The sequence below is a fragment of the Vulpes lagopus genome, chromosome 11 (assembly GCF_018345385.1).
Source record: "Vulpes lagopus strain Blue_001 chromosome 11, ASM1834538v1, whole genome shotgun sequence".
Taxonomy (NCBI): domain Eukaryota; kingdom Metazoa; phylum Chordata; class Mammalia; order Carnivora; family Canidae; genus Vulpes; species Vulpes lagopus.
Window position 1 is genome coordinate 15,001,354 of NC_054834.1, and position 25,030 is coordinate 15,026,383.

General features: G+C 40.0%; 1 protein-coding gene across 3 annotated transcripts in view; it reads left to right on the top strand.

The window, feature by feature from the left end:
• The window catches only part of SRPK2 (SRSF protein kinase 2), a 247,192-nt gene that overhangs the window by 67,727 nt on the left and 154,435 nt on the right, over nucleotides 1-25,030 (top strand). The window contains exon 2 of one of the 3 annotated variants that reach the window (XM_041773342.1): nucleotides 9,811-9,892. The exons of the other annotated variants lie outside the window; for them this stretch is intronic. Coding sequence (XP_041629276.1) covers nucleotides 9,891-9,892 — 2 coding nt within the window. The 5' untranslated portion in view covers nucleotides 9,811-9,890. The remainder of the gene's footprint in view (nucleotides 1-9,810; nucleotides 9,893-25,030) is intronic. 3 annotated transcript variants of the gene reach the window in all.

The following is a 25,030-nucleotide window of genomic DNA, read 5'->3' on the forward strand; positions in this document are numbered from 1 at the left end:
AGGCTCCATGCTCAGTGTGGAGTCTGCTTCTCTCTCTGCCCCTCGCCCCCCGTACTCACAATTGCTCTCTCTCAAATAAATAAAATCTTTTAAGGGATCCCTGGGTGGCGCAGCAGTTTGGCGCCTGCCTTTGGCCCAGGGCGCTATCCTGGAGACCCAGGATCGAATCCCACGTCAGGCTCCGGGTGCATGGAGTCTGCTTCTCCCTCTGCCTATGTCTCTGCCCCCCTCTCTCTCTCTCTCTGTGTGACTATCATAAATAAATAGAAATAAAAAAAAAATAAAATCTTTAAAAAGATAGAATAGGAAACCATTGTTTAATATAATAGCATATTTTAAAATGACAAATGAAAAAACACTTTTTGAAAAAAATTAGAAGAATGACATTGTTTTACAACTGTCAATGACAGTTTTGTTAATGTCTGGCTTAATAGAAGCTAGTTTCTTATATATAATGGTTCTGCCTTTAGTCTGTCACAGAATGTTATTTGGGCTAAAAAGGAAAGAGATCCTTAAACTCATTGTATGTCCTTGCACCAGCTGTTTGTATTAAAGCAGGAGTTTCACTTCATTAATTTTTGAGACTATGTCTGCTGGATACCTAAGTTTGAATAACCGTGGCTCCTCTGTTAGATTATAAGAAAGGTGTTCCTTAGAAAAAGAGACCAGTTCTCTTTGCAACCAGAACCCTTGTTGCACAGATGTTTTTCCTTGAAACAAATGTATGCAACAGAAGTGCTTCCTGTTTCATTGGTCTGAATATGTGGTCAGGGTTGAGATAATAATAAATGTTTTACTCCTTAGTAAAATACACTCTCAGTAAAACTGACATTGTTTTAAGCGCAGGTTAAGAGAAGAGTACAGTGACTGCTAGCGGGTACAGTTTGGGGCCAGTCCATATGGGGTGCTAGTCCTTTTTTACCCACACTAATTTACATCATCAGTGCAAATGTTAGCACAGTGAAAAGGGCAAGTGATATCTTGTTACCATTATGAGAATAGTTTTGATCTTCTGGATTTCCTGGGATTTGTGAACCTACTTTGAAAATTGTTGTGGGGCATGGACACCCCCTCTGAGTCGCTGTGGCAGAAAAAATAATCAAACCAGGGTCTAATTTTCAGATATAATGGAGAAGGGGACTCAACAAATATTTATCACTTTCCTAATAGTCATTCTCATTTAGGCCTCTGGCCTGCCCTGTAGACTAGGTACTGTTGTTCCTTATTTGCAAATGAGTTAAACAGATCCTGAGGGGTTACATACCTTACTAATAATGTCCTGGAAGTAGTAAATAGTGGCTAGTAGGCTGGAACTAACATTGGGTAAAATCAAAGAGGACTTGTTTCCTTAAGCCACTTGTGCCTCTAGGTAGATGTAACAGATTCTGCATTGAGGATTCAAAGTGATTCATTGAGGATTCAAACGGATTTAAAGGTCATTTGACTGCTGCCCTTCCCTTGTACCACTTGTGTCCTTGCAGCCATTTTTTCCTTATCTTGTCATTAACTTTTTTCATTAAGAATAATAGGAGTCTTGATTAGAAAGATATTGGTGGAAACCACGGATATTCACTTGATCTTTTTTTTTTTTTTTTTTTTTTTAGATTTTATTTATTTACTCATGGGGGGTGGCAGAGATACAGGCAGAGGGAGAAGCAGGCTCCATGCAGGGAGCCGGATGTAGGAATGGATCCCAGGACTCCAGGACCACGCCCCTGGGCCAAAGGCAGGCACTAAATCGCTGAGCCACCCAGGGATCCCCCTATTCACTTGATCTTTGATCTTATTTGTAAAACTGGGATAAGGTCAAAAAATAAAATACTATCAAGCCAGTATTCAGGAATGTAGTTTATCTGGTGGGCTTTCTCTGGCTTTTAGAATTATTTGTACTAATGTGTACTATTTTCTGTGAAGCGCTTACTCAATGTGGAGGGGAACACAGCACAAGTGAATAAAGTGCCGTGCTTTACCTAGTCCTTGAGAGTGTCTTCATTGAGTAGTGGATAGACTACAGAAGTTAGTGCTACTTTCCAGTCCTTTCCAAACAGTTAATTTAAGAGGTGGTTTCCACTGTTTAAAGGACTCTCTTCTTCAAGTTAAAAGGCACAGTTTTAAGATTTTTCTAAAGATATCTTTTTCATTTAGTACATCATTTTTCGTTGTGTAAAATGCTGGGATTTTCAAGATACCAACTGAGGAGTAATTGCAGAAAACTTTTCGTAACTAGTATCTGTAATGTGAGCATGCATTAAGAGGAAAACCACCATGGAATCTCAGAGTTAACAAAAACATGCAGTATATTAGAATGATGTCAAATATATTTAACCTGGATTTTTATTATTTGTGTGTTCACCAATAGTATTTCTGGACTTGCCAAAGGGATGTGAAATGTGTAATATTTAGAATAACATAACACTCTGAGGGACCTTAGAGATTATCTACTTAAGTGGTTTTATTTTTTTTTATTTTATTTTTTTAAATTTTTTTTATTTATTTATGATAGTCACACAGAGACAGAGAGAGGCAGAGGCACAGGCAGAGGGAGAAGCAGGCTCCATGCGCCAGGAGCCCGATGTGGGATTCGATCCCGGTTCTCCAGGATCGCGCCCTGGGCCAAAGGCAGGCGTCAAACCGCTGCGCCACCCAGGGATCCCTTAAGTGGTTTTAGAATGTTAAAATAGTGGAACCTTTTCTTTAGTTGAAATCATATCCAGGAATCCAGTATTTAAAGCATAAATGGCAAGTGGTTGAAATGAGAGTTGTGGGTCTGGAATCCTCAGGCTTGCTTGGCAGGTTCTGTTTGCCACTGCGTGAACTTTTGGTTAATAGTAAGAAACAACATTAATATGTATTGAGTGTTCATTCTGGGCCAGATACTAAAGCACTTCATATGCATGGTCTCACAGTTTGAAAACCACTCACTTAGTTCAGTTTGTGAATTTTATCTCTGGAAAAAAAAAAAAAAAACAGGCCCAGACAACTTCCATGAATTGCCCAGGACTTTTTGTAGAGTTAATGTTATTGAAATCCTTTAGTCAGTTCAGCTAATGGTGTGTGTGGTGTGTCATTTCTCTAGATAGGAGAGTAGTATGTGTCCATTGCCAACATTTTTGAGTTCAGGGAAAGAATACTTAACTTTGCTAATTAGGAATTGGTAATACTTTAGTGTCGATCTTTCTAGTCTCCTTCATAAATGTTTATTAGAAAATTGATCTATCTACCATACCATTTATGAGTCTTAAGGTTAACAGCATATTCCTTTTTTCATAAATGTTCTTCACAAGAATGATTATTTAACAAAATTTTACTAAATCAAACAGCTTATTTAATGTTTCCCATTGTTGGGCATTTATGATATATGCATGGTTTTTCTTTTTACTGTTATATTTAATGCTGTAATGAACACTTAATTTCTGGAACATGAACTTCTAAGTTTCAAATTACTGGATCAACAGGTGCCTTAAAAATATATTTTGAAGCATATTTCCTAACTGATCTTTGAAAAGTTTGCCAGTTTATACTTTAAGTTATGTAACTAAACTCTTGTGAGTTCTCCAGTGCAGTATAAACAAATAGATAAGTCATTATTTTAATTTTCAGTTGATTATAAATGAGGTCAAACTTTCCCCTTTTATATTTATTAGCTGTTTCTACTTTTTCATTTGTATGTTTCTAATTTCTTTGCCAGCTTTTCTTTTTGGGTGATTTTTCTCTTTTTTTAAAAAAATAAGAGTTCAAGAAACAACCTTTGTGTGACTCTCACTCGTGCCCCTTCCATCCCCTTAATCCCTGTCATATCTGTTGCCATTTTTTACTCAGGTTTAAAAAAATTACTACTTGTTAGGCAGAAAGAAGTTTTAACTTTATATCTTTCAATGCATGTAATGTCTGACTAACCCTTCTTTTGTGATATCAGCCTGTTGTGATAGCCACTGCCTGCATCCATTAATTCATGAGATATTCTAAATTGTTCATATAAAAAAATTGTTCATATCATTCCATCTTTCCTTTTTTTTTAAGATTTTATTTTTAAGTAAGCTCTATACCCACTCAATGTGGGGCTTGAACTTATAACCTTGAGATGAAGAGTTGCACACTCTACCACTGAGGCAGCCAGGTGCCCCATTCCATCTTTCCTTTATTCATTTCCTATAATACTTTGTAGAGAAGCTTCCCCGTATCAACTGTTTGCATATACTTGAGGTGCGTTTTGTTTAGGAAAGTCTGTATACTAGCTTGATTCTTCCCTTTTATCTAGCAGATTCAAAATTGTTGATTTACTGGTTTGTTCCAAAATGACTAAAAATTTACTTATGGATTTCGCCATATTTGTGTATTATTATACTTACTGAGGCATGAATTGTTCATCTGCGGCAGCAAGAGGTCCTTCAGCTGCCAGTAAGTGACAGGGCTGAGTCCACCTGTTCTGACCTCAGCTCTTGCTTTCCAAGGCCACATGCTCTGTGTGGAATTGAGCCCTTGTGTTCTGAGGTGGCCAGGGGGAGGGGCGGCTCACTGCAGATTTCTGGGGAGTCTTGTTAATTGTAACCAGTTTTTCAGTGTGCTAGGGATATGGTAGTGACCGTGAATAATTTCAGATTGGTGCTATGGAGAAAATTAAACAGGGTGATGATAGGATAGTGAGTGAATGTACTAGTTTTGGCATCAGCGAACAGAATAGTTTTTAACTGTAATGCATCTGGAGTCTGTAAGATAAAATTCTTGCCTTTTATGGAGGAAAGAAGGTGCTGAGTTACCTGCACTCGTGAGTAGAGAAGGAACCATCTCCTGAAAAAGTGGCTGAAAACAGAGCTCAGAAATATCTGCTTAACGCTTTATGATGGAATTGTTTCTAAAGGCTTCAGAGACTCTACTCATTCCTCTAGTTACATGTGATGGAAATAATTCTAAAACTGCAACTTCCATAACAGTGCAACCAACAAGGAAGAAATCTCTTGATGGTGAAGTAGAGGCTCCAGATTTTCAGTCTCAGGAGTTTGGGGTCTTTGAAGAAGCACCTCCTCTGGTTTTCTTTCTAAAGGTGATGTAGCAGTAAGAGGAGCTCCGTGGCACCTTCTTTGGGAAAGAAAAATACATCTTTTACACATTCAGGCAGGTTATCATTTTGGTCGAAGCATTACTCAGGGAGCTTTTAAAAATCCACACTGAAATAAATGGCATGGAACCTGGTGAGGCGTAACTCTGGGGCTAGAGAGAGGTCACAAGATCATCATCAGTGTACTGGACAGTACCTGGATGAATGGACGAGGGCTCAGTAAATGATCTTAAGGAAATTACTTTAACCTTGGAGAAGTGGATGTTCACAGTGAAATTCACAGCCTTTCCCTTTTCACTGGCATTTTTTCCTTTTCATTTTACCCCCTTTTAAAAGGAACATGGGTGCCAGGCTGACTAAGTTGGTAAAGCATCTGACTCTTTGGTCCTTGGAGTTGTGAATTCAACCCCCATGTTGGGTGTAGAAATTACTTAAAAAAAAATTAATTAGAAAAATAAAAGAAACACAAAACCCAACAATCTTCCTTTCCTTCTGGCCTTAACCCCGCTTCCCTTCATTGTTTCCCTTCATTGTTCTTGTGGGATGGCTCCGTTATTGTTTGCTTTATAATTGTGGTTTGACTTGCATGTATATGCTATACATATGGCAGATATTATACATTTTTTAGAGAATAATTTCTTTATTCAAATTCTCCATGTTCTTTTCTTTTTTTTTTAAGCTTTTATTTGTTTATTCATGAGAGACACTGAGACAGAGAGGCAGAGACATAGCAGAGGGAGAAGTGGGCTCCTCGCAGGGAGCCTGATGCGGAACTTGATCCCAGGACCCCAGGATCACGCCCTGGGCTGAAGGCAGACGCTCAACCGCTGAGCCACCCAGGCGTCCCTCCATGTTCATTTCTTAACTTGCTTCTCCTGCTTTTGGCTCCATTTTTTTTCTCTCTGTTCATATTATGTGGACGTACTATGCGTATTTCTCCTGACATCAGTCAGGGGAGTCCCACGATATTATGTTCGTGGAGAGGCGAGTAGAGTCAGAAGACCTTTCATGTGCAAAATTGAAGGTGGGCATTTTCTTTTGCCTGGGATGATTGTGAGGCTGAAAGTTAGATATACTTTGGAAACTGTAAAGGGCCGTACACAGGTAAGGCACTATTGCAGTGATAATCTAAAGGCTTTTGCAGCAAGGCTTTGACTTTTCCACAGTGACACAGATAGTCTTACTTTGAACATCAGAAGGTTACATCGTCAGTGATTTGAAGCTTTCTAAAATACATGGTGTGATTCTCTACTGCTTGAAAATTTTCTCTGTGCCTCCTGCTGGTCTTGGGTGACATTCTTCTGCCTCTGTTGCCCTGTCACTGTCACTAGATGCAGGGATGTGGGCGCAGGGAGGAATTTGGTTTGATCCCAAGGACTTGGCTTCCTTGGGCTTTGCATTTTCCTGGGCCTCCCACCCCCCCTTGTTTCTAGTTGCTCCTAGTTGAGCTTCTTGACTCTCATACCTGGTAGCCTGGTCTTTTATAATATTCCTCAGTCGATGACAGTACTCTTCTATCCTTCCTTCTGTTTTTCTGTGAGGCTAATTGAAAATAGTGCTTTAAACTTTTTTTTTTTTTTTGCTTTAAACTTTCATATGTATATACACAGCTGAGCCATTCATAAAGTGCTGGTGAGTTGAATTTCCAAGGACATTAGAATAACTGTCCTAATGACACAAATAAAAGGACACAGTTATGGGAAAGTTTATCATTCTGAAGCTCCTAAATTCCTTTTTAAAGTTTTTGACATGTAATCTGTATGTTGATGGATGGGTTTCAGCTAAAATACTATTATCTCTTACCTTCACCAAATATTTATGGACTTGCTTGGAGAAATCTTTAATTCCTTTTTGAAATTAAAGATGGAATTTTGTTACTTATGTTTGGAATTTTAAGGCATTAAGTAAATTGTGCCTTGGGGCACAATTGTGCCTTGGGGTGACTGTATGCAAAATTTCTGTGCACTTGTTTTTTTGGCCAAGGTCCATAAATTCATAGGGGGCTGATCCCAAACCCAAGCAGTGTTCTGTAGCCGTAGGATATGGGGCAACCCTGAAAAGCTTTAAAGTGGGGCAGTAATGGGATCGGTTTTCTGTTTTCGAAACTTGACTCTGCAGCATTATAGGCCAAGGATTAGAGAAGTGTGAGATACCAGGGCAGGAATGGTGACTGCTCCAATTAGAATGAATGATTAGGGAGGGAGAAATTCTGATTATTTTTGGTGAAGTTATGTCATCTGAGTACTTACGTTCATTATGAAATTCCTTTTCAGATAAGAATGAATGAATCCTGGGAACACTATAGCAGACAGTGTCCTCTTATTCAGGCTATTATGCTGATTTGAGAAAGGAGAGAGGAAGAGTCTTGTGGTTCTCTGTGGACACTTCATTTTGTCCTCCCAAATGTTCTACGTATTTGTGTAGGTGCTTTAGGCACTCCAGAAGTGTTCCTGCCAATAGAAGCGGTTACTAGCCACCAGACATACCAGCCTGGTGGTGGTGAAAAGCAACAGATTGTGTCTGTGTCTCAGTTGTGAGAGTCACTGCTTCTCCCTTGTGTGCCTCAATTTCCTCAGCTGTCCCTGGGGGCCCCGAAGTGTTTACTTACCTCAAAGCATTGTTGCAAACAGTAAATCAATTATTATATGTAAAATGTGTACAATAGTGCCAGGGATTTAGTAAGTACTTAGCACACTTGCTTCTACTAGAACACTGCCAGTACTTGTAGAGAGATCCAAGAGTAAGAATTCTTTTGAGTGAGTTTTCTGTTACATTAATGTGTAACGTTATAGTAGAAAGTTTCAAAAACAATACCATTTGGCTCCAAATCACAAGAATTTTGCATTATAGCTTTTTGGGTGGTCATGAGAATGACGATTAAAGTCCGTACCAGTAAATGAAAGTCCGTACATGTTTACCATTCCTTAAGATAACTCTTGCTCTGCTGGTTGTTCTCAACAGAAGTTCTAGTATGTAGTACTCTTCAGTTTAGCCGTGTGAACATTTTTACACTTGAAAATGGCATACAGCAGGGTGCGTTTTCTAGAGCTCTCTGAAAACATAATGCTATGAATTCTTGGGAGGTGAAATGGGAGAAGGGAGGCAAAAAAACCCCTTGGGTGCTATTTCAGTCTCTTTCAAGGTTTGCTTGTTGGCAAAAGAAGGACAGGGTTTGTTTTTAGTGTTTTGTTTTGTTTTTTAAATTCTTGGTGGAAAATTAATTTTCTATGAAAACAGTATCATAAACTGTTATGACCTTCAGGTGGAACAATAAAGCCCTCACCCCAAACTTATAACTTTGGGATATATTTAGGTGATAAGCCTACTACTGTAGTAGTGAAGCTGTAATAATTATTAAGGCCTCCCACTTTGCCAACCACTTTTGTATATATTATATTGTGCCATCCTCCTACAGTGTTAAGAGACAGATACTCCCATTAAATACTGTGGTTTTTTTTTTTTTTAAAGAGGTTTATTTATTTATTTTAGAGAGAGGGCAGTCTGGGTGGCACAGCGGTTTAGCGCCGCCTTCAGCCCAGGGTGTGATCCTGGAGACCCAGGATCGGGTCCCATGTTGGGCTCCCTGCATGGAGCCTGCTTCTCCCTCTGCCTGTGTCTCTGCCTCTCTCTCTCTCTCTCTCTCTGTGTCTCTCATGAATGAATGAATGAATTAATTAATTAATTAATTAAATTAATTAATAAAAAGAGCATGTATATATGGAGGTAGAGGGGGGTGGGAAGAGGGAGAGAATCTCAAGCAGAATGCCCACTGAATGCAGAGTTTGATCTCATGACCTGAGCTGAAATCAAGAGTCGACTGCTTAACTGACTGGGCCACCCAGCCACACCTAAATTCTCTTTTTTCTAGATGGTGGTTAGGGATAGTAAGTGATTTGAATTTTATGAGTAGTCATGCATATATGGGCAGTCAGCCAGAACCCATACTCCTAGTCACCATGGTATAACGCACCTAATTGTTAAGTTACTACTTAATTGTAAAAACTATATATTCTGATTATAAAATGTATACTTATGGTCCAATGTAGGAAATTCAGAACTATAAATTCCTTGGGATTTTGTATTATAGCATATTTATATTTATTAAAGATTTCCTCAAGGCACTGTGCATTTGTAGAGGTATACCTTTGGTACTTTTTGTCATGGAGGTTTTCCATGTAAAAGTAAGATTTAGATAATACTTGGAAGTATCAGGAAAAAGTAAAAGAAAAAAAATCAGTAAATGTCAGTGACCAAATGGATGGTGTGGCCAGGGAGTGGTGTAAAGGGTAGGAGGCCTCTCGCCTGCCTTTCTTTGTAGTATCCAGCACAGTCTAGGTCACCAGTTCTAATGGACTAATAAGTTCTGGAGTAAGCCACTTACTTAGTGCACGTTGGAAATTGATTCTGTATGCCCTCTTTTGGTTTATCGTTTGTTTATCCTTTTTTAAAAGATCGCAGAATTCTTGTTTTAACAATAAGCCTTTCTTACAGGAAGAAAAGCCTCTTTGTATCCACCAAGGCAGATGGAACGGCACTTGTACTTCTAAATTTTTTAGTAGTAAGACCCTACTAAAATAGCACTGAAAATTAATTACTTTAATTGACACCCCCTCCCCCATCCCTACTGGGGGAGTCATGGTTTGACATTATAAAATCTGACCCTTTTATTAAATCCTCCTTTTGAGCTGAGGCCTTTGTGTTCCCAGCCCTTGTCCATTTGCACCTGCCTGATGCTCGGTGTCTTTCTCCACTAGGCAGAGCTGTGACATAAGAGGGAAAGGACTGTGTTCCCTTTTCAGAACTGGGTGGCATGATGATTTGACGCCTGACCTAAATGTGAGTTTGTATTTCCATAATCAAGTTGTAAGTAAGTTTGTGTTCAATCATTTCTTTTTTCAGTATTAGGGTCTTTTCCCTCCCTTTCTTAGAATTACTTTCTTATACATAATACTCCTGTGGTAGTGTTTTAATTCTAATTCTGAGAAGTTTATGACATTTGTTTTTCATTTTCTTCTTAAAAGTTACTCTCTACCTAAGTTAGAAATGTACACGACATTAAAATGGATTGCCCAGGGCAGCCCCGGTGGCTCAGCGGTTTCATGCCGCCTTCAGTCCAGGGCGTGACCCTGGAGACCCGGGATTGAGTCCCACGTCGGGCTCCCTGCATGGAGCCTGCTTCTGTCTCTGCCTCTTTCTCTCTGTGTGTTTCTCATGAATAAATAAATTAAATATAAAAATAAATAAAAATAAATAAAATGGATTGCCCATAAAGATATTTGAAAATGAATGTTTTGGTTAAATGCTTTTCCAGCCGAAGGTGGCTTCTTGCCAGTGACAGGGCGGCAGTTAGCCAGCAAGTCTTTCTACATGACTTTTTTCTTTGTTTAAGACAGAGTAACATCCTGCTGCTTCAATGATAGAAAACCCCTCTCCTCTTTCTGGGATTTCAAAAGAATGTTGCTTGCCTGATTTAAAAGAGTTGACCAGAAGTTGACTGTGGTGGTCTCTTAAGTTTCAATATTTCTACTTAAATGGTTTAATGCTAATGATATGTCCTTTACAGTAATAACTCCTAGTTATAATGACTTTCATTAATGTTCTAAAGCTATTTATGGTATTTTTGGCAAATATATTGAAAGGCATGAGGTGAGAGTACAGAGATCGATGGCCCTCCAGGGCCTGGTTAAATCCTTTAAAAGCTTGAAGCATGGGGCCTCTTTTTCTCCCAGCAAAATGAAAATTGACAGTACTCTCAACAGCAAGCTAAAGAAGAATTTCCATTGCCACCCATGGTTGAAAAAGTACACAAAATGGCAATCTTAAAATTCTTAAGAAAAAGAAAATGAAAAAACATTCTTCTAATTTCGGGGTGTATTCCCTGAGCATGCTAAGGGGTTTGCAACCTCAAAACAAGCCACTATGGCAAAAAAAATTATTTCAAACCCAAGGCAGTAGCTTTCTGCCCTCTTACCTTCTGTCTAAAAGCCTGAGATAAATTCCATTTGTAGAAGTGTTTCCCTTTCTCAAACCAGGAGTGGGGAGGATCTTATCTGTGTAACACACCTAGTAAACAAACAACCCTTTTGTACTGTACTTAGTCCCCTTCTCTCAACCACCCCCAACCTCTTATTCTTCACAAGGCCTCTTTCCCTTCCAGCACCGTTTGTTAAGTCCCTTTGAGTTGCTCATCACCAAGTTTTCTTGTGTGTATGCACTTTGATATGCGTAAACAAACAAGTTTCTTTTCCTCCTGTTAATTTGCCTTTTATCAGTTTGATTTGTGGGCCCCAGTGTCTGAACCTAAGAGGGTAGTGGAGGTTTCTTCTCCTCCACATCACGCTTCATCTTCCTTTTGGATAGTTCAGCTCTGACTCTCTCCTTCAAATTGTACAGAAGACAATTAGAATAACACAGGAACGAGGAAAAGAGCATGGTTTATCTGGAGGAAGCTTTTTGTTTTCAAAAGTTAATTCTTTAGAATAAACTAACTATTAGTTCCTTTTCATGTTCTTTTTTTTTTTTATATACTGCTGTGATAAAGCAGGATTTTGTTAAGTAAACATCCTGTATTTTCTCCATCCTTCTGAGGCTTTTGAATCCAGAGAACATAGAAGCTCACTAAAATAGGTACTTGGCTTAAAGCATTTCGAGCAATGGTTACTTATTGTCACAGTCTGGATGCTTCTAGATTGATATTTTGTATTTTTCAGTTAGATCAGGGATCTTCTGTAACTCTGTGGAGGTTTGATTTTTAAAGTCATATACTTTTTGATACAACTCTGGTCTAGGGAGGCCTTTAGTTTTTCTTTTGCAAGGAGATGGCCCTAGTCTGAAGGGCTTTGTAGGCATTGTGTAGCAGTTACTAGTAGCAGTTACTAGGGCAGGGCAAACTTGAGGTACCCAGAATGAATTGCTCAATATATCATTAGTCGCAGGAGTTCTGTAGTCACAATACTAAAACAGATGGATCAGATATTTTGGATTTTTGGTCAGTTGTGTTTTTTTGTTTTTTTGTTTTTTTTAAATCAGTCATCTAAGGCATAGGATGGGAAATGAAGGGTTAAAGGCAAAATTCAGTGTCTGGTCTTTGGGCAAGACATTTCTGTTGACTGTACTATGGATGTATGCACATTCTGCCTTAAGCCAAAAAGGATTTAAGGTGGAACTTCTCTGCAGTTTTTATGGTCTGAGTAAGACTTACTTGTAAATACACTTACAGTTTCAAGTTGAAATGAATCTGGCTTCCAAATGCTGTGTACTTATTCCAACAATGCTGCCATTGTACCTCAAGGTCTCGTTACACCTTTAGGGTTTGACTGTGTTCACCGGTCATAAGTCTTTATCCTTTGATGTTAAAATCAATTTTTGGCATCAGCCAAAAATCGCTGAGTGCCAAGTCTGGTGAATAACCTGAATAGGCAGTCCTGGGTTGTTAGAGTTTTTGGCTTATTGTTTTTGACTCATAGACTATGAGCCAGAACGTTTTCAGGATGATGAAACCAGTTTCTGAGCCACAGTTAACTCCTTGTTACTTCAGCAGACTCAAACAATGGGGCCAATTGACTTTTGGTCTTTGTGGGATGTTCCTACTGTAGCGGTGCCATTGAGATCAAATAAACAAGTTAGCATTGTCTTCACTTGGGATTTTGATATGGAGGTTTTTTTGGCGGGGGTGGGGGGGGGGTAGGGGGATGCTGGACTGCAACGAAGTTTTCCATTGCAAATTTTGTGTTTTTAGGTCACTGTGAAACTTTTTATCATTAGTTCTTCTAACTTTCTCAAAATGTTACTTCTGGGATCCCTGGGTGGCCCAGCGGTTTGGCGCCTGCCTTTGGCCCAGGGCGTGATTCTGGAGACCCGGGATCGAATCCCATATCGGGCTCCCGGTGCATGGAGCCTGCTTCTCCCTCTGCCTATGTCTCTGCCTCTCTCTCTTTCTCTGTGACTATCATAAATAAATAAAAATTAAAAAAAAATTCAAAATGTTACTTCTGATTTTCTCAAAATGTTATTTTCTTTAGCAGTTCATGAAAGATCCAAAACAAAGAACAGGTTCTAACTGCTTTTTTATCACTTAGTGAAAATATTTGGAACATTATTCACCCTATGTCCCATATATTTTATTAGCTTCCCTCACCCCTCTCCTCCAATGAACAAATTTTCTTGTGTTCTAATTTTTTTGTGTAATCATTCAATTGGATGAATTAAATTATTACTTTGATAGCATATTATAGATGAGGAAAAAGTCTTATGGAAGATGAGACTTAATTTAAGGAATCAGATAACGAGGAAGAATTTAAATCCCAATTTCTGACTAATTTTGAGGACTTTTTCAGTGCTTAATGCTGTCGTGGTGGAACAGTCATATTTTTATTTTATTTCATTCATTCATTCATTCATTCGAGATATAGAGAGAGAGGGAGAGAGGCAGAGACGCAGGCAGAGGGAGAAGCAGGCTCCATGCAGGAAACCCGACATGGAACTCGATTCCAGGACCCCAGGACCACGACCTGAGCTGAAGGCAGACACCCAACCACTGAGCCACCCAGACATCCCTAAAGTCATATTTTCTTTAAATTTTTTATGGTAATGTGACAAGACCATTCTCCTTTTGTTTCTGTATATTTCACTTGTGGATTTAATGTCCCACAAAATTAAATGTTCATTTGTTTTTTCCTCATTAAGGTCATGTTTCACGAGCAGCCCGGGTGGCTCAGCGGTTTAGCACCCCTTCGGCCTGGGATGTGATCCTGGAGACCCAGGATCAAGTCCCACGTTGGACTCCCTGCTTGGAGCCTGCCTTTCTCTCTGCCTGTGTCTCTGCCTCTCTCTCTCTCTCTTTTTCTCTGTGTCTCTCATGAATAAACAAATAAAAAAATCTTTTCTTAAAAAAAAAAAAAAGGTCATTTTTCATTATATATCAACATGGAGCCTGTACATGTGTATATCTCAACCAATTGTGCTTTGGCCTTAAATACTTGTTGCATATGAAAAAATTACAATTGTCCTGTACCTGTTACTTTGCTTCCATAAACCATGCCAGAAAATCACATACATTTTAAGTGTCTCATTGAAACATTAATTTGTCTTTTTCATAATTTTTATGAAAGTCACACTTAAAAGTTTGCTGCATGAAGGTGCCTGGGTGGCTCACTTGGTTGAATGTCCTACTCTTTTTTTTTTTTTTTTTAATGTCTTCTTCAGCTCAGATCATGATCCAGCTCTGAGTCAGGCTCCATGCTCAGTGGGGAGTCTGCTTGAGGAATCTCTTTCCCTCTGCCCCCTCCACCACTCATGTTCATTCTGTTTTCCCTTTGCCCCTCCCCTGTTCACGTTTGCCCTCTCTCTCTAAAACTAAATAAATTAAACCTCTAAAAATATAAATTAATTTGTACATTTAAATTAGGTTGAAGCACAAAGTTTCTTTATTTGTTAAATATTGTATTTCATTTATGGTGGTATCCTCATGTGCTTATAACTTAAAAAAGTGATCGTTTTTACTTTGGAAATATTTTAGACCTGTGGAAATGTGTTTTTTTCTATAATTTATTTGGACTGGAGTAGTTTGGATCACCTGGCACCAAATTCACACCCTGGAAAATGTGGTATCAGTGTTCACTGAGATGCTGTGTTGGTGGCAGCTGCGTTGGATTTGGGAGTGTTGGAGAGGAGTGTGTCTCTACGTTAAAGTTAGAGTAGTGTTATCACAGGTGAGAAGATTGGGTGAAACTGCACTGGAACTAGTTCCCCATTTGCTACAGGCCTGTTTCCTGCTCATTTTGATTCAGGAGATGGTAGACTGTGCCTCCCTGTTCTTCCCGTAGTGACCATCCAGGCCACATAGATACTGAGCTCTTCTTTGCCCTCTGCCCCTTTCCTGGCTTGCACATACATGCTTGCCCTCTCACTTTCTCTCAAATAAAGAAATATTTTGTAAAAAAAAAAAAAAAAAAGTAAAAATAAAATAATAAAAATCAGAACATAAAAGAATACTATATCCTACCATATCTATCTCTAGTTAAGGAAATCACTTATGTGCCCTTAGGTTCCGATTTTTAAAAATTTGGCTAAAAATGATAAGATAAAGGACAATATAAAAAAGAAGCATTAATAATGACTTAGTTAAAATATATTATAGAATATAATAGTACCAAATCTCGAATTTTAAAGATCAGAAGATAGACTTCATCAGGTGACCTGAGGTCTCCTTCGACTCCTTCAGTGGATCCTTTAGCAGGTCAGTCCTAGGACTCCCCTCCCCCACCTTCTGGGTAGAAACTGTGTGAATGGGTTTTGTAGTGTGGGCCATGTGGGATGGTGAGGTTTTCCTCAGTTAGGGATAGGATGGAAGAAAGTGTTAGTGTTTCAGTTAAAGAAAGTATTGCTTGTTCTGCAGATAAAAAATGTAAAGCTTCACTGTTCTGAGTACAGATACAGTTTATCCAGATAGCAATTGACTTATCTTTACAAGGTTCATTGTTCTTTTTTTTTTTTTTAAGATTTTATTTATTTATTCATGAGAGACAGAGAGAGAGAGAGAGAGAGAGGCAGAGACACAGGCAGAGGGAGAAGCAGGCTCCAAGCAGGGAGCCCAACGTGGGACTCAATCCCTGGTCTCCAGGATCGCACCCTGGGCTGAAGGCAGCACTAAACCTCTGAGCCACCCGGGCTGCCCGGTTCATTGTTCTTCATTCTTAATTTCTGAAAAGTTAGTTCATCAGTATCTTTTCCAGAAAGGTTAATAAAAGGTGAAATTCTACAAACAGATATTCTTCATTCTGTCTATGGGCCATATGGAAAATATTTTTTAAATTATGTAGATAAAAAAGAGGCTGTTCACAATGTTGAGATGAGACAAAGCCCTTAGTTGAAAAGATTGTGGGAACTTGAAGTGTCAGGCTCTCCCACCTGAACCCACTCACTTGTATTAAGAATGGGGATGTGAGAACAGTGGCCCTACCTCCATCCAGGGCCTGCAGGATGGGGACACTGGAGGAACATGGACTTCTGGTTCCTGGGGCCTTCAGGAGAAGTCCCATCTGCAGGAGCGGCCAGCCGAGTGTGGGAAGGTGGTCCTTTTAGAGGCAGGGCAGAGGTTGTGGGGACTTGCTGATGGTTCTTGAGTTCCAGTGGGCAGTGGGGAGAGCGACTGAGGAATCAGGGCACATTAATGGTGCTGGTGCCAGGGGTAGCTTGGGATGACAGCTGAGCAGCCTCTGGGAAGGCAGGGAAGCAGTGCTAGCTGAATGGGTACTGTAAAAAATTACTTGGTTCTCTTGGTGGCCGTGAGGGCAAGTGCAGGCCTCCTGGGGGACAGGCTCTGCTGGGAGCGGGTCTGTACCTCCTCTCTCCCCTGCTGGGCCAAGGGGCAGTCACTTGGGGTAAGGCCTGGGGTGACCTGTTCCAGGCTGGGGGTTGACAGCTTATTCTGAACCATATTATCCTGAAAGCCTCTTTATTTGATAGTTTTGTTTGGTTTTATAGACACAGAAATACTATCATGCTGTAGTAGTGATTAAATTTTGTTGTTTCCTTGTATAGTGGGGCTTTTGCTTCTTCGTCCCCTCTAATAGCCTGCCAAAAATGCTAGCATGCCAAAGTGCCTGCCATGAATACAGAGTGGTTGAGAAGAATACCCCCACCCCCAGCTATTTCCTAAACAGCCTTGCTCTTTCAATCTTTGTATATTGCTTGTCGTGTTTCCTCTTTAGAATGTTGTTCTCTGCCTGAACTGTTGCTCAGTATGATACTAGCTCTCTGCAAGCTGCTGAGTACCTTCTCCTGCTATTGTACTTGGATGTAGTCTGTTTTTACACTGCTCACCTTATATTTTAGTGAGTTGATTATATTGTTGTCTGTATTGGTCTGTACCCTCTTACTCACTCTTACATCCCTAGGCCAAATACAGGAGCCCAGAAAACATTTGTCAAATAAATACTCTGATAAGGGCCAGAACTTTTGTTTTTCATTTTATTTTAATTCCAGTTAGTTTCAGGTATACCGTATAGTGATTCAACAATTCAATATGTTGCCCTGTGCTCATCACAAGTGCCTTCCTTGATCCCTATCACCTATTACCCATTCCCCCACCCACTTCCCCTCTAGTAACTATAAGTTTTAGAACAACAGACTCTTAAGGCAAGCTTGAGAGAGAATTCTGTTTTTGCACCATAGCAATCAAGGGAGAGCTTATCTTATACTCCATAATGTTGTCCTTGTCTTTTAGAGGTAACTACCTTTAAATCAAAAGACAAAAATGTAATTCTCTCTCTCACTCTTTTTTAAGATTTTATCTATTTATTCATGAAAGACACACACACACACAGAGGCAGAGACACAGGCAGAGGGAGAAGCAGGCTCCATCCAGGGAGCCTGATGTAGAACTTGATGCCGGGTCTCCAGGATCAGGCCCTGGGCTGAAGGCAGCGCTAAACTTCTGAGCCACCCGGGCTGCCCCAAAATGTAGTTCTCTAATTAAAAATGTAAAATTATCCTAATGCTGTATTTTTCAATTTGCAGATCCAGGCCCATTGGGAAGTCATAAAATCGTTGACGGAATCGTTATCAGGATTATTTTAATGAAGTAGGATAGAGAGGATAGAAAATGTCAGGAAGCATCACGTGCAGTAAAAGGAGGATAGTTTCATGAAACTTTTGTTCAGTTCTAGATCTATGAACACGTGTTTTATAACTATGTGTATACAGGGTCACATCATAAACGTTCTTTTTTTTTCTTTTTTTAAATCCTGACTTCAATTATTTTTCTTTTTCAAACTGTTATTTAAATTCTAGCTAGTTAACATATAGTATAATATTGTTTTCAGGAGTAGAATTTAGTGATTCATCACTTACATAAAACACCCAGTGCTTATTCTATCAAGTATCCTCTTTGATCCCCATCTCCCATTTTTCCCATCTCCCCAGCCACCTCCATCAACCCTCAGTTTCTTTTCTATCATTAAGAGTCTCTTTTTAAAAATATTTATTTATTTATTTATTTATTTATTTAGATTTACTTATTTATTCATAGAGATGCAGAGAGAGAGAGAGAGGCAGAGACACAGGCAGAGGGAGAAGCAGGCTCCACGCAGAGAGCCCGACGTGGGACTCGATTCAGGGTCTCCAGGATCATGCCCTGGGCTGCAGGCGGCGCTAAACCGCTGTGCCACCAGGGCTGCCCCTATTTATTTATTTAAAAAAGATTTTATTCATTTATTCATGAGAGAGACAGAGGCAGAGACACAGGCAGAGGGAGAAGCAGGCTCAACACAGAGAGCCTGATGTGGGACTCGATCCCAAGACTCCAGGATCACGATCTGGGCTGAAGGCTGGTGCTAAACCACTGAGCCACCCAGGGATTCCCCAAAATTTTTAGGTTTTTTTTTTTTTTTTTTTTTTTTTTTTGAGAGAGTGCATAAGTAGAGGTGGTGGGGAGAGGGAGAGGGAGAAAGAGAATCTTAAGCAGACTCCATGGCCAGCATGGAGCAGGACATGGGACTTGATCTCAAGACCCTGAGACCATGACCAAAGCCAAAATCAAGAGTTGGATATTTAACCAACTGAGCCACTCAGGCACTTCTATCATTTTAAGAGTTTCTTATGGTTTGTCCACCTTTTTAGTTCTTTTCTCCCCCCTTCCCATATGTTCATCAGTTTTTTTCTTAAATTCCAAATTTTATGGTGTCTGTCTCTGACCAACTTGCTTTGCTTGACATAATACATTCTAGCTCCATCCACGTTGTTGCAAATGTCAAGATTTTGTTTTTTTTTTTTTTAAACAATTTTTATTTATTTATGATAGTCACAGAGAGAGAGAGAGAGAGAGAGAGACAGAGACACAGGCAGAGGGAGAAGCAGGCTCCATGCACCGGGAACCCGACGTGGGATTCGATCCCGGGTCTCCAGGATCGCGCCCTGGGCCAAAGGCAGGCGCTAAACCGCTGCGCCACCCAGGGATCCCGATTTTGTTCTTTTTGATGGCTGAGTAATACTCCATTGTTTGTATATACCACATCTTTTTTTTTTTTTTTAATTTTTATTTATTTATGATAGTCACAGAGAGAGAGAGAGAGAGGCAGAGACACAGGCAGAGGGAGAAGCAGGCTCCATGCACCGGGAGCCTGACGTGGGATTCGATCCCGGGTCTCCAGGATCGTGCCCTGGGCCAAAGGCAGGCGCCAAACCGCTGCGCCACCCAGGGATCCCCCCATACCACATTTTTATCCATTCATCTGTCGATGGACATCTGGGCTCTTTCCATAGTTAGGCTATTGTTTGATAATACTACTGTAAACATCGGGGTGCATGTATCCCTTTGAATCAGTATTCTTGTATCCTTTGGGTAAATACCTAGTAGTGCAACTGTTAGGTCATATGGTAATTCAATTTTTGACCTTTTGAGGGACCTCCACACTGTTTTCCAGAGTGGCCGCACTAGTTTTCATTCCTTCCAGCAGTGTAAGAGGGTTCTCCTTTCTCCGTGTTCTCAAAGGGCCAAAACTTTGGATCAAGCAGTAAAAATAAAAAAGTAATTGATACCTTGCTCAATATACAAAAATCAGCTCAAAATGGATTATAGGCTTAAATGTAAAACTACAGAGTAGTTGAAGAAAACATTCAGAGAAAAATCTTTGTGACTTAAGTTAGGCAAAGATTTCTTAAATAAACCCAAAGTGTAATCCGTTAAAAAAAAAAAAAAAGATAAATTGGACTTAAAGTCTTCTCTTTGAAATACATTCTTGGAGTGCCTGACTCAGTCGGTTAAGCGTCTGACTCTTGGTTTCAGCTCAGGTCATGATTTCGGGGTCCTGGGATCAGGCCCCAAGTTGGGCTCTGTGCTTAAGGGGGAGTCTGCTTGGATTCTGTCCCTATCCCTGCCTCCCGCGCTCTGTCTCTCTCTCAGATAATCTTTAAAAAAAAAAAAAAAAAAAGACATTCTTATGATAATAAAAAGAGAAGCCACAAACTGGTAGAAAATATTTACAAATCATGTATCTGATAAAGGACTTTTATCTAGAATATATAAAGAACTTTGCGAACTCCGGAAAAGACACCAACTAAAAAGTGGGCAAAAGAGCTAACATTTCACTAAAGAAGATGTATAGGTGGCAAATAAACACATAAAAAGATGACCATTTTATCAGTTATTAGAGAAATGTAAATTAAACCATGAGCTATCTCTATACACATTTTAAAATGGTTAGAATAAAAACAAAACTGACTATACCTGGTGCTAGTGGGGATGTGGGCCCAATGGACCCTTCACACATCATATCATATGACCTGCTTCTGGGTTTTACCCAAGTGAAATAAAAACTTATGTTCATATAAAAACAAGCGCACTTATTTGATAGCAGCTTTTTTTTCTTTAATAATTGCCAAAAATGGTAATCATTCAGATTTCTCTCAACTGGTGAATTAATAAACAAGTGGTGATATATCAGTACAGTGGAATATTGCTCAGCAATAAAAAGAAATGAACTACTGATACATTTGCAACAAATGGATGAATCTAAAAGGTGTTATACTTAGGGGTGCCTGGATGACACAGTTGGTTAAACAGCCAGTTCTTGGTTTCAGTGCGTCACGATCTCAGGATTGTGGGATTGAGCCCCATATCAGGCTCTACTCTATGTGAGGAATTTGCTTGCAGATCTCTGTCTCCCTATCTCTCTCTACCCCTGCCCCTGCTTGCATTCTCTCTGTCTCTCAAATAAATAAATAAATAAATAAGTCTTTAAAAAAAAAAAAAAGGTGTTACACTTAGTGAAAGAAGCCAGACTCATGTTTGCAGTTTATATACTTACATTTATATAGGAAAAGGCAAAGGGTTAGGAATAGAAAGCAGATCAGTAGTTGCTAGAGGTTATGCTTGGGGAGGAGCTGGCTGTAGAGGAGCACAGAGGAATGGTTTTGGGCCTGGAACTTTTCTGTATCTTGGTGGCAGGATTGGTTACACAACTGTCTGTGTTTGTTTCACACATAGCACTTTACAGAACTGAATTTTACAGTGTGTGAATTATACTTTAATTGGTAATGAAAATCAAACAAAAGTAATTGATACAGGTGATTATCAAAGGTTTTGTTAATTCTCTTAAAGCTTAATAAAACTTGGCAAGTCTGGGGGAAACAACCTGCCAGAACGTGATCACCTCTGAAGGCCTTTCAGCTGACAGTTTTGAGGACCTCCGTATTCCTATTCGTTCCTCCGTATTCGTTTGTCAGAGTGCACAGCCAAGGAGGTAGGTTGTAGGACTTTGCCACACATTACAGATGACTGTGATTTGAAAGCCAGTGTGATTTGAAAAAATTGCACATGTTGAACAAGACAACATTAAGGTATAGTTTATGGTGAAGGAAAATGTGACAAGACACAAGAGATATGCTGCGTCCTGCCTTGTATTCCAGCCGTTGTGACTCCTGTGTGATGTATGGAGCACGGCCTGTGTCAGTGTTGTATCATTGAACCCCATGTAAAACTAAAGATCTGTAATTGGCAGTTGGTTTGCTATTTGCAGTAGTCCATCGGTTTTTATTTTTTATTTTTAAAATAGGTTTTTGACAGTTCTATCACATCGGTGAGTTATTGTTCCTGAAGATTCCTTAGGGTTTTGTCCAGTGAGTGTGTGAGTGGGCTCAATACGTATTCTTAGTCTTGGGGCACCTGGGTGGTTCAGTCGGTTATGCTTAGGTCATGATCCCAGGTTCTGGGATTGAGTCCCACATTGGGTTCCCTGCTTAATAGGGAGCCTGCTTCTCCCTCTCCCTCTCCCTCTGCCCTTCCTCACTGTTTGTGCTCTCTCTCTCTTTCAAATAAATAAATAAAATCTTAAAAAAAGAAAGTATTCTTAGTCCCTGCATCTTTTTGTTAGTTTATGGTACCTGAACCCCACCATAAATGTTATCGTGAACCCGCCATAAAGATTGAGAGAGGCCCTTTGTAGTAGCAGCAGCTTCTGGAGCCAAGTTACCTGGGTCTTTCTCCCAGCTCTGCCATTTATCAGCTGTGTGACCTTGGGCACAATTATTTAACCTCTCTATGCCTCTGTTTCCTCATCAGTAAGTGAGGGTAGGGTGAAATTACAGTTCCAGCTCCATGGAAGGTTTGTGTGGATTAACTGAGCTAATAAATGGGAAGCCCCCACAACAGGTAACATATAGCTCAGTATCACTGTTAGGTGCTATTGTTAGTATTATTCATCTGTCATGAATAGCCTCATAAGCTTTTCTTAAATGTTTATATCCAAGAATGGCTGTGATGCTGTTTCACCCTTTGGCTTCCTGAGATTGGGTTTCTTTACTTCTTGTAAAGCCAGTGGACTTCTCATATTTTCTTTCCTGTTTTTCCCTGACATTCCTGTGTCTTATATACTTCATGGCATATTTTATTTTTATTTATTTTTATTTTTTAAAAAGATTTTATTTATTCATGAGAGAGAGAGAGAGAGAGAGGCAGAGACACAGGCAGAGGGAGAAGCAGGCTCCATGCAGGGAGCCTGACATGGGACTCGATCCCGGGTCTCCAAGATCACGCCCCGGGCAGAAGACAGCCACTTAACCGCTGAGCCACCCAGGGATCCCTGCACATTGATTTTTAGTAAGTATGTTTCTTACATTTGGAATCTGTCTTCTAAAGACTCATTGCTTAAGACAGAACTAAATGTATCTCTTAAATGGGAAGGGGAGTGAGGGAATGTGGTTATAAATTGAGGTTTGGAAACTTGGTAAATTTAGAGGACTGAATACTATAAATCAAAAGAACAATTTGCTTCTTTGTATAGTATGTTACTTTTGTAAAATTGTGTCCTTTATACAGAGACATGCTCTCAGCACAAAGCGGATTGTGTTTGTCAGAGTATTTTGAAGGTACTTGTTAAAAAGCACTTGTGGAATGGTTTGTGGAAATGGCTCTGACGTCTCACAGAGTATTCTCGTCCTCCTCAGATCCATTCTTTAGTAGGACAAAATAAGATTTGTCTTTTAAGCTTGACGATAGCAAACCAATTTACTGGACTTCTCTTTTTTTGTGGGTTTTTTTTTTTTAATTTTTTAATTTTATTTATTTATGAGAGGCACACAGTGAGAGAGAGAGAGAGAGGCAGAGACACAGGCAGAGGGAGAAGCAGGCTCCATGCACCAGGAGCCTGACGTGGGATTTGATCCCGAGTCTCCAGGATCACGCCCCGGGCCAAAGGCAGGCGCCAAACTGCTGCGCCACCCAGGGATCCCTTTTTGTGGGGTTAAATTGGGTAGGATTCATTAGAGGTTCTCAAACTACCAACTGATTTGCTGGCAGTGATGACATCCTCTCGACTGAGAAACTGGGGTAACTTTTGTAGCCTCTCTTACTACCTTGATAACCGGGTAAGGCTTCTTCACAGTGGGACCTGAACCATGACTCCCCCTCTCCCCCTTCTCAGCCCCTGGCAACCTCTGTTTTGTTTTCTTGTTAATTTACTTACTCTAGGTACTTCATGTATTGGAATAAGATTTGTGTGGAATTATATTTGTCCTTTTCTGTCTGGCTGATTTCACTTAGCATGTTTTTAAGATTATCTATGTTGTAGCAGGTGTCAGAATTAGTCTTTTTTTTTTTTTTACAGCTGAATATTATTTCACAAATCCAATAATATAATTAAATACATTTAACTCAATATCTCCAAAACCATATATGAAGATGTAGTCTGTATAAAAATATTAATGGAGTATTTTTCATTTTCTTTTTGTGCAAAGCACATCTCTGTTGAGTGTAGCCATCTTTCAAGTGCTTAGTGGCCAAATGTGACTAGGATTTCTGTATTGGACAGTGTAGCTCTAGAATAAAAGATGATTACTTAAAATTATAAAGCAGCGTATACTTTTTTTTTTTTTTTTTTTTAAGATTTTATTTACTCGGGCAGCCCGGGTGGTTCAGTGGTTTAGCGCCGGCTTTGGCCCAGGTCGTGGTCCTGGAGACCTGGGATCGAGTCCCATGTCGGGCTCCCTGCATGGAGCCTGCTTCTCCCTCTGCCTGTGTCTCTGCCTCTCTCTCTCTCTCTCTGTATCTCTCATGAATAAATAAATGAAATTAAAAAAAAAAAAGGTTTTATTTACTCATGAGAGACGGGGGGGGGGGGGGGGGGCAGAGACATAGACCAAGGGAGAAGCAGGCTCCTCACAGGGAGCCCAATATGGGACTTGGTCCCAGGACCCTAGGATCATGACCTGAACCGAAGGCAGACGTTTGTTCAACTACTGAGCCATCCAGGTGTCCCACAGTACAGACTTTTTTAAAAAGAAAAATAATATTTGTTGAAAGACAACTTTGGAGAAGATTGTCGTCCTCAGCCCCAGAAAAAAAAGAAAGGATTTTAAAAAAATGACAAAGACTCGGGCATGGCTTTTCCTTTGTTTCAAACTTCAAAACGCTTAGGGTCCTTTAGAGGAAGAAATATTTAACTCTGAATTTCTTTTTACCAGAACCTTGATGAGTAGATGTAGGGAACTCGACAGGAGTTTGTTTGTTTGTTTTTTATGATAGTCACAGAGAGAGAGAGAGAGAGAGAGAGAGACACAGGCAGAGGAAGAAGCAGGCTCCATGCACCGGGAGCCTGATGTGGGATTCGATCCTGGTTCTCCAGGATCGCGCCCTGGGCCAAAGGCAGGCACCAAACTGCTGCACCACCCAGGGATCCCTCGACAGGAGTTTTGATTCACACTGTCCTAAATGCGATGCCGGTAAACCATAGGTAATTAAAATTTTGCATAGAAAAATTTGAGTATAGAGTAGAGCTGGAACAGCGATTTGCAGTGGGTGCTGTGGGGCTTGATGAAAAACTCCTGCCTAAACTCTAGAATTTTTCTTTTCCATTCTCATTCTTTGACTTTTGGGGATCGTTCCTGATTTATGTCAAGCACTCCTAAGTGTTGCTGTCAGGAGAGAGGAGCACACAGATGGGGTGGTACGCAGGAGATGCCCCAGCGCAGCCTCTCCAG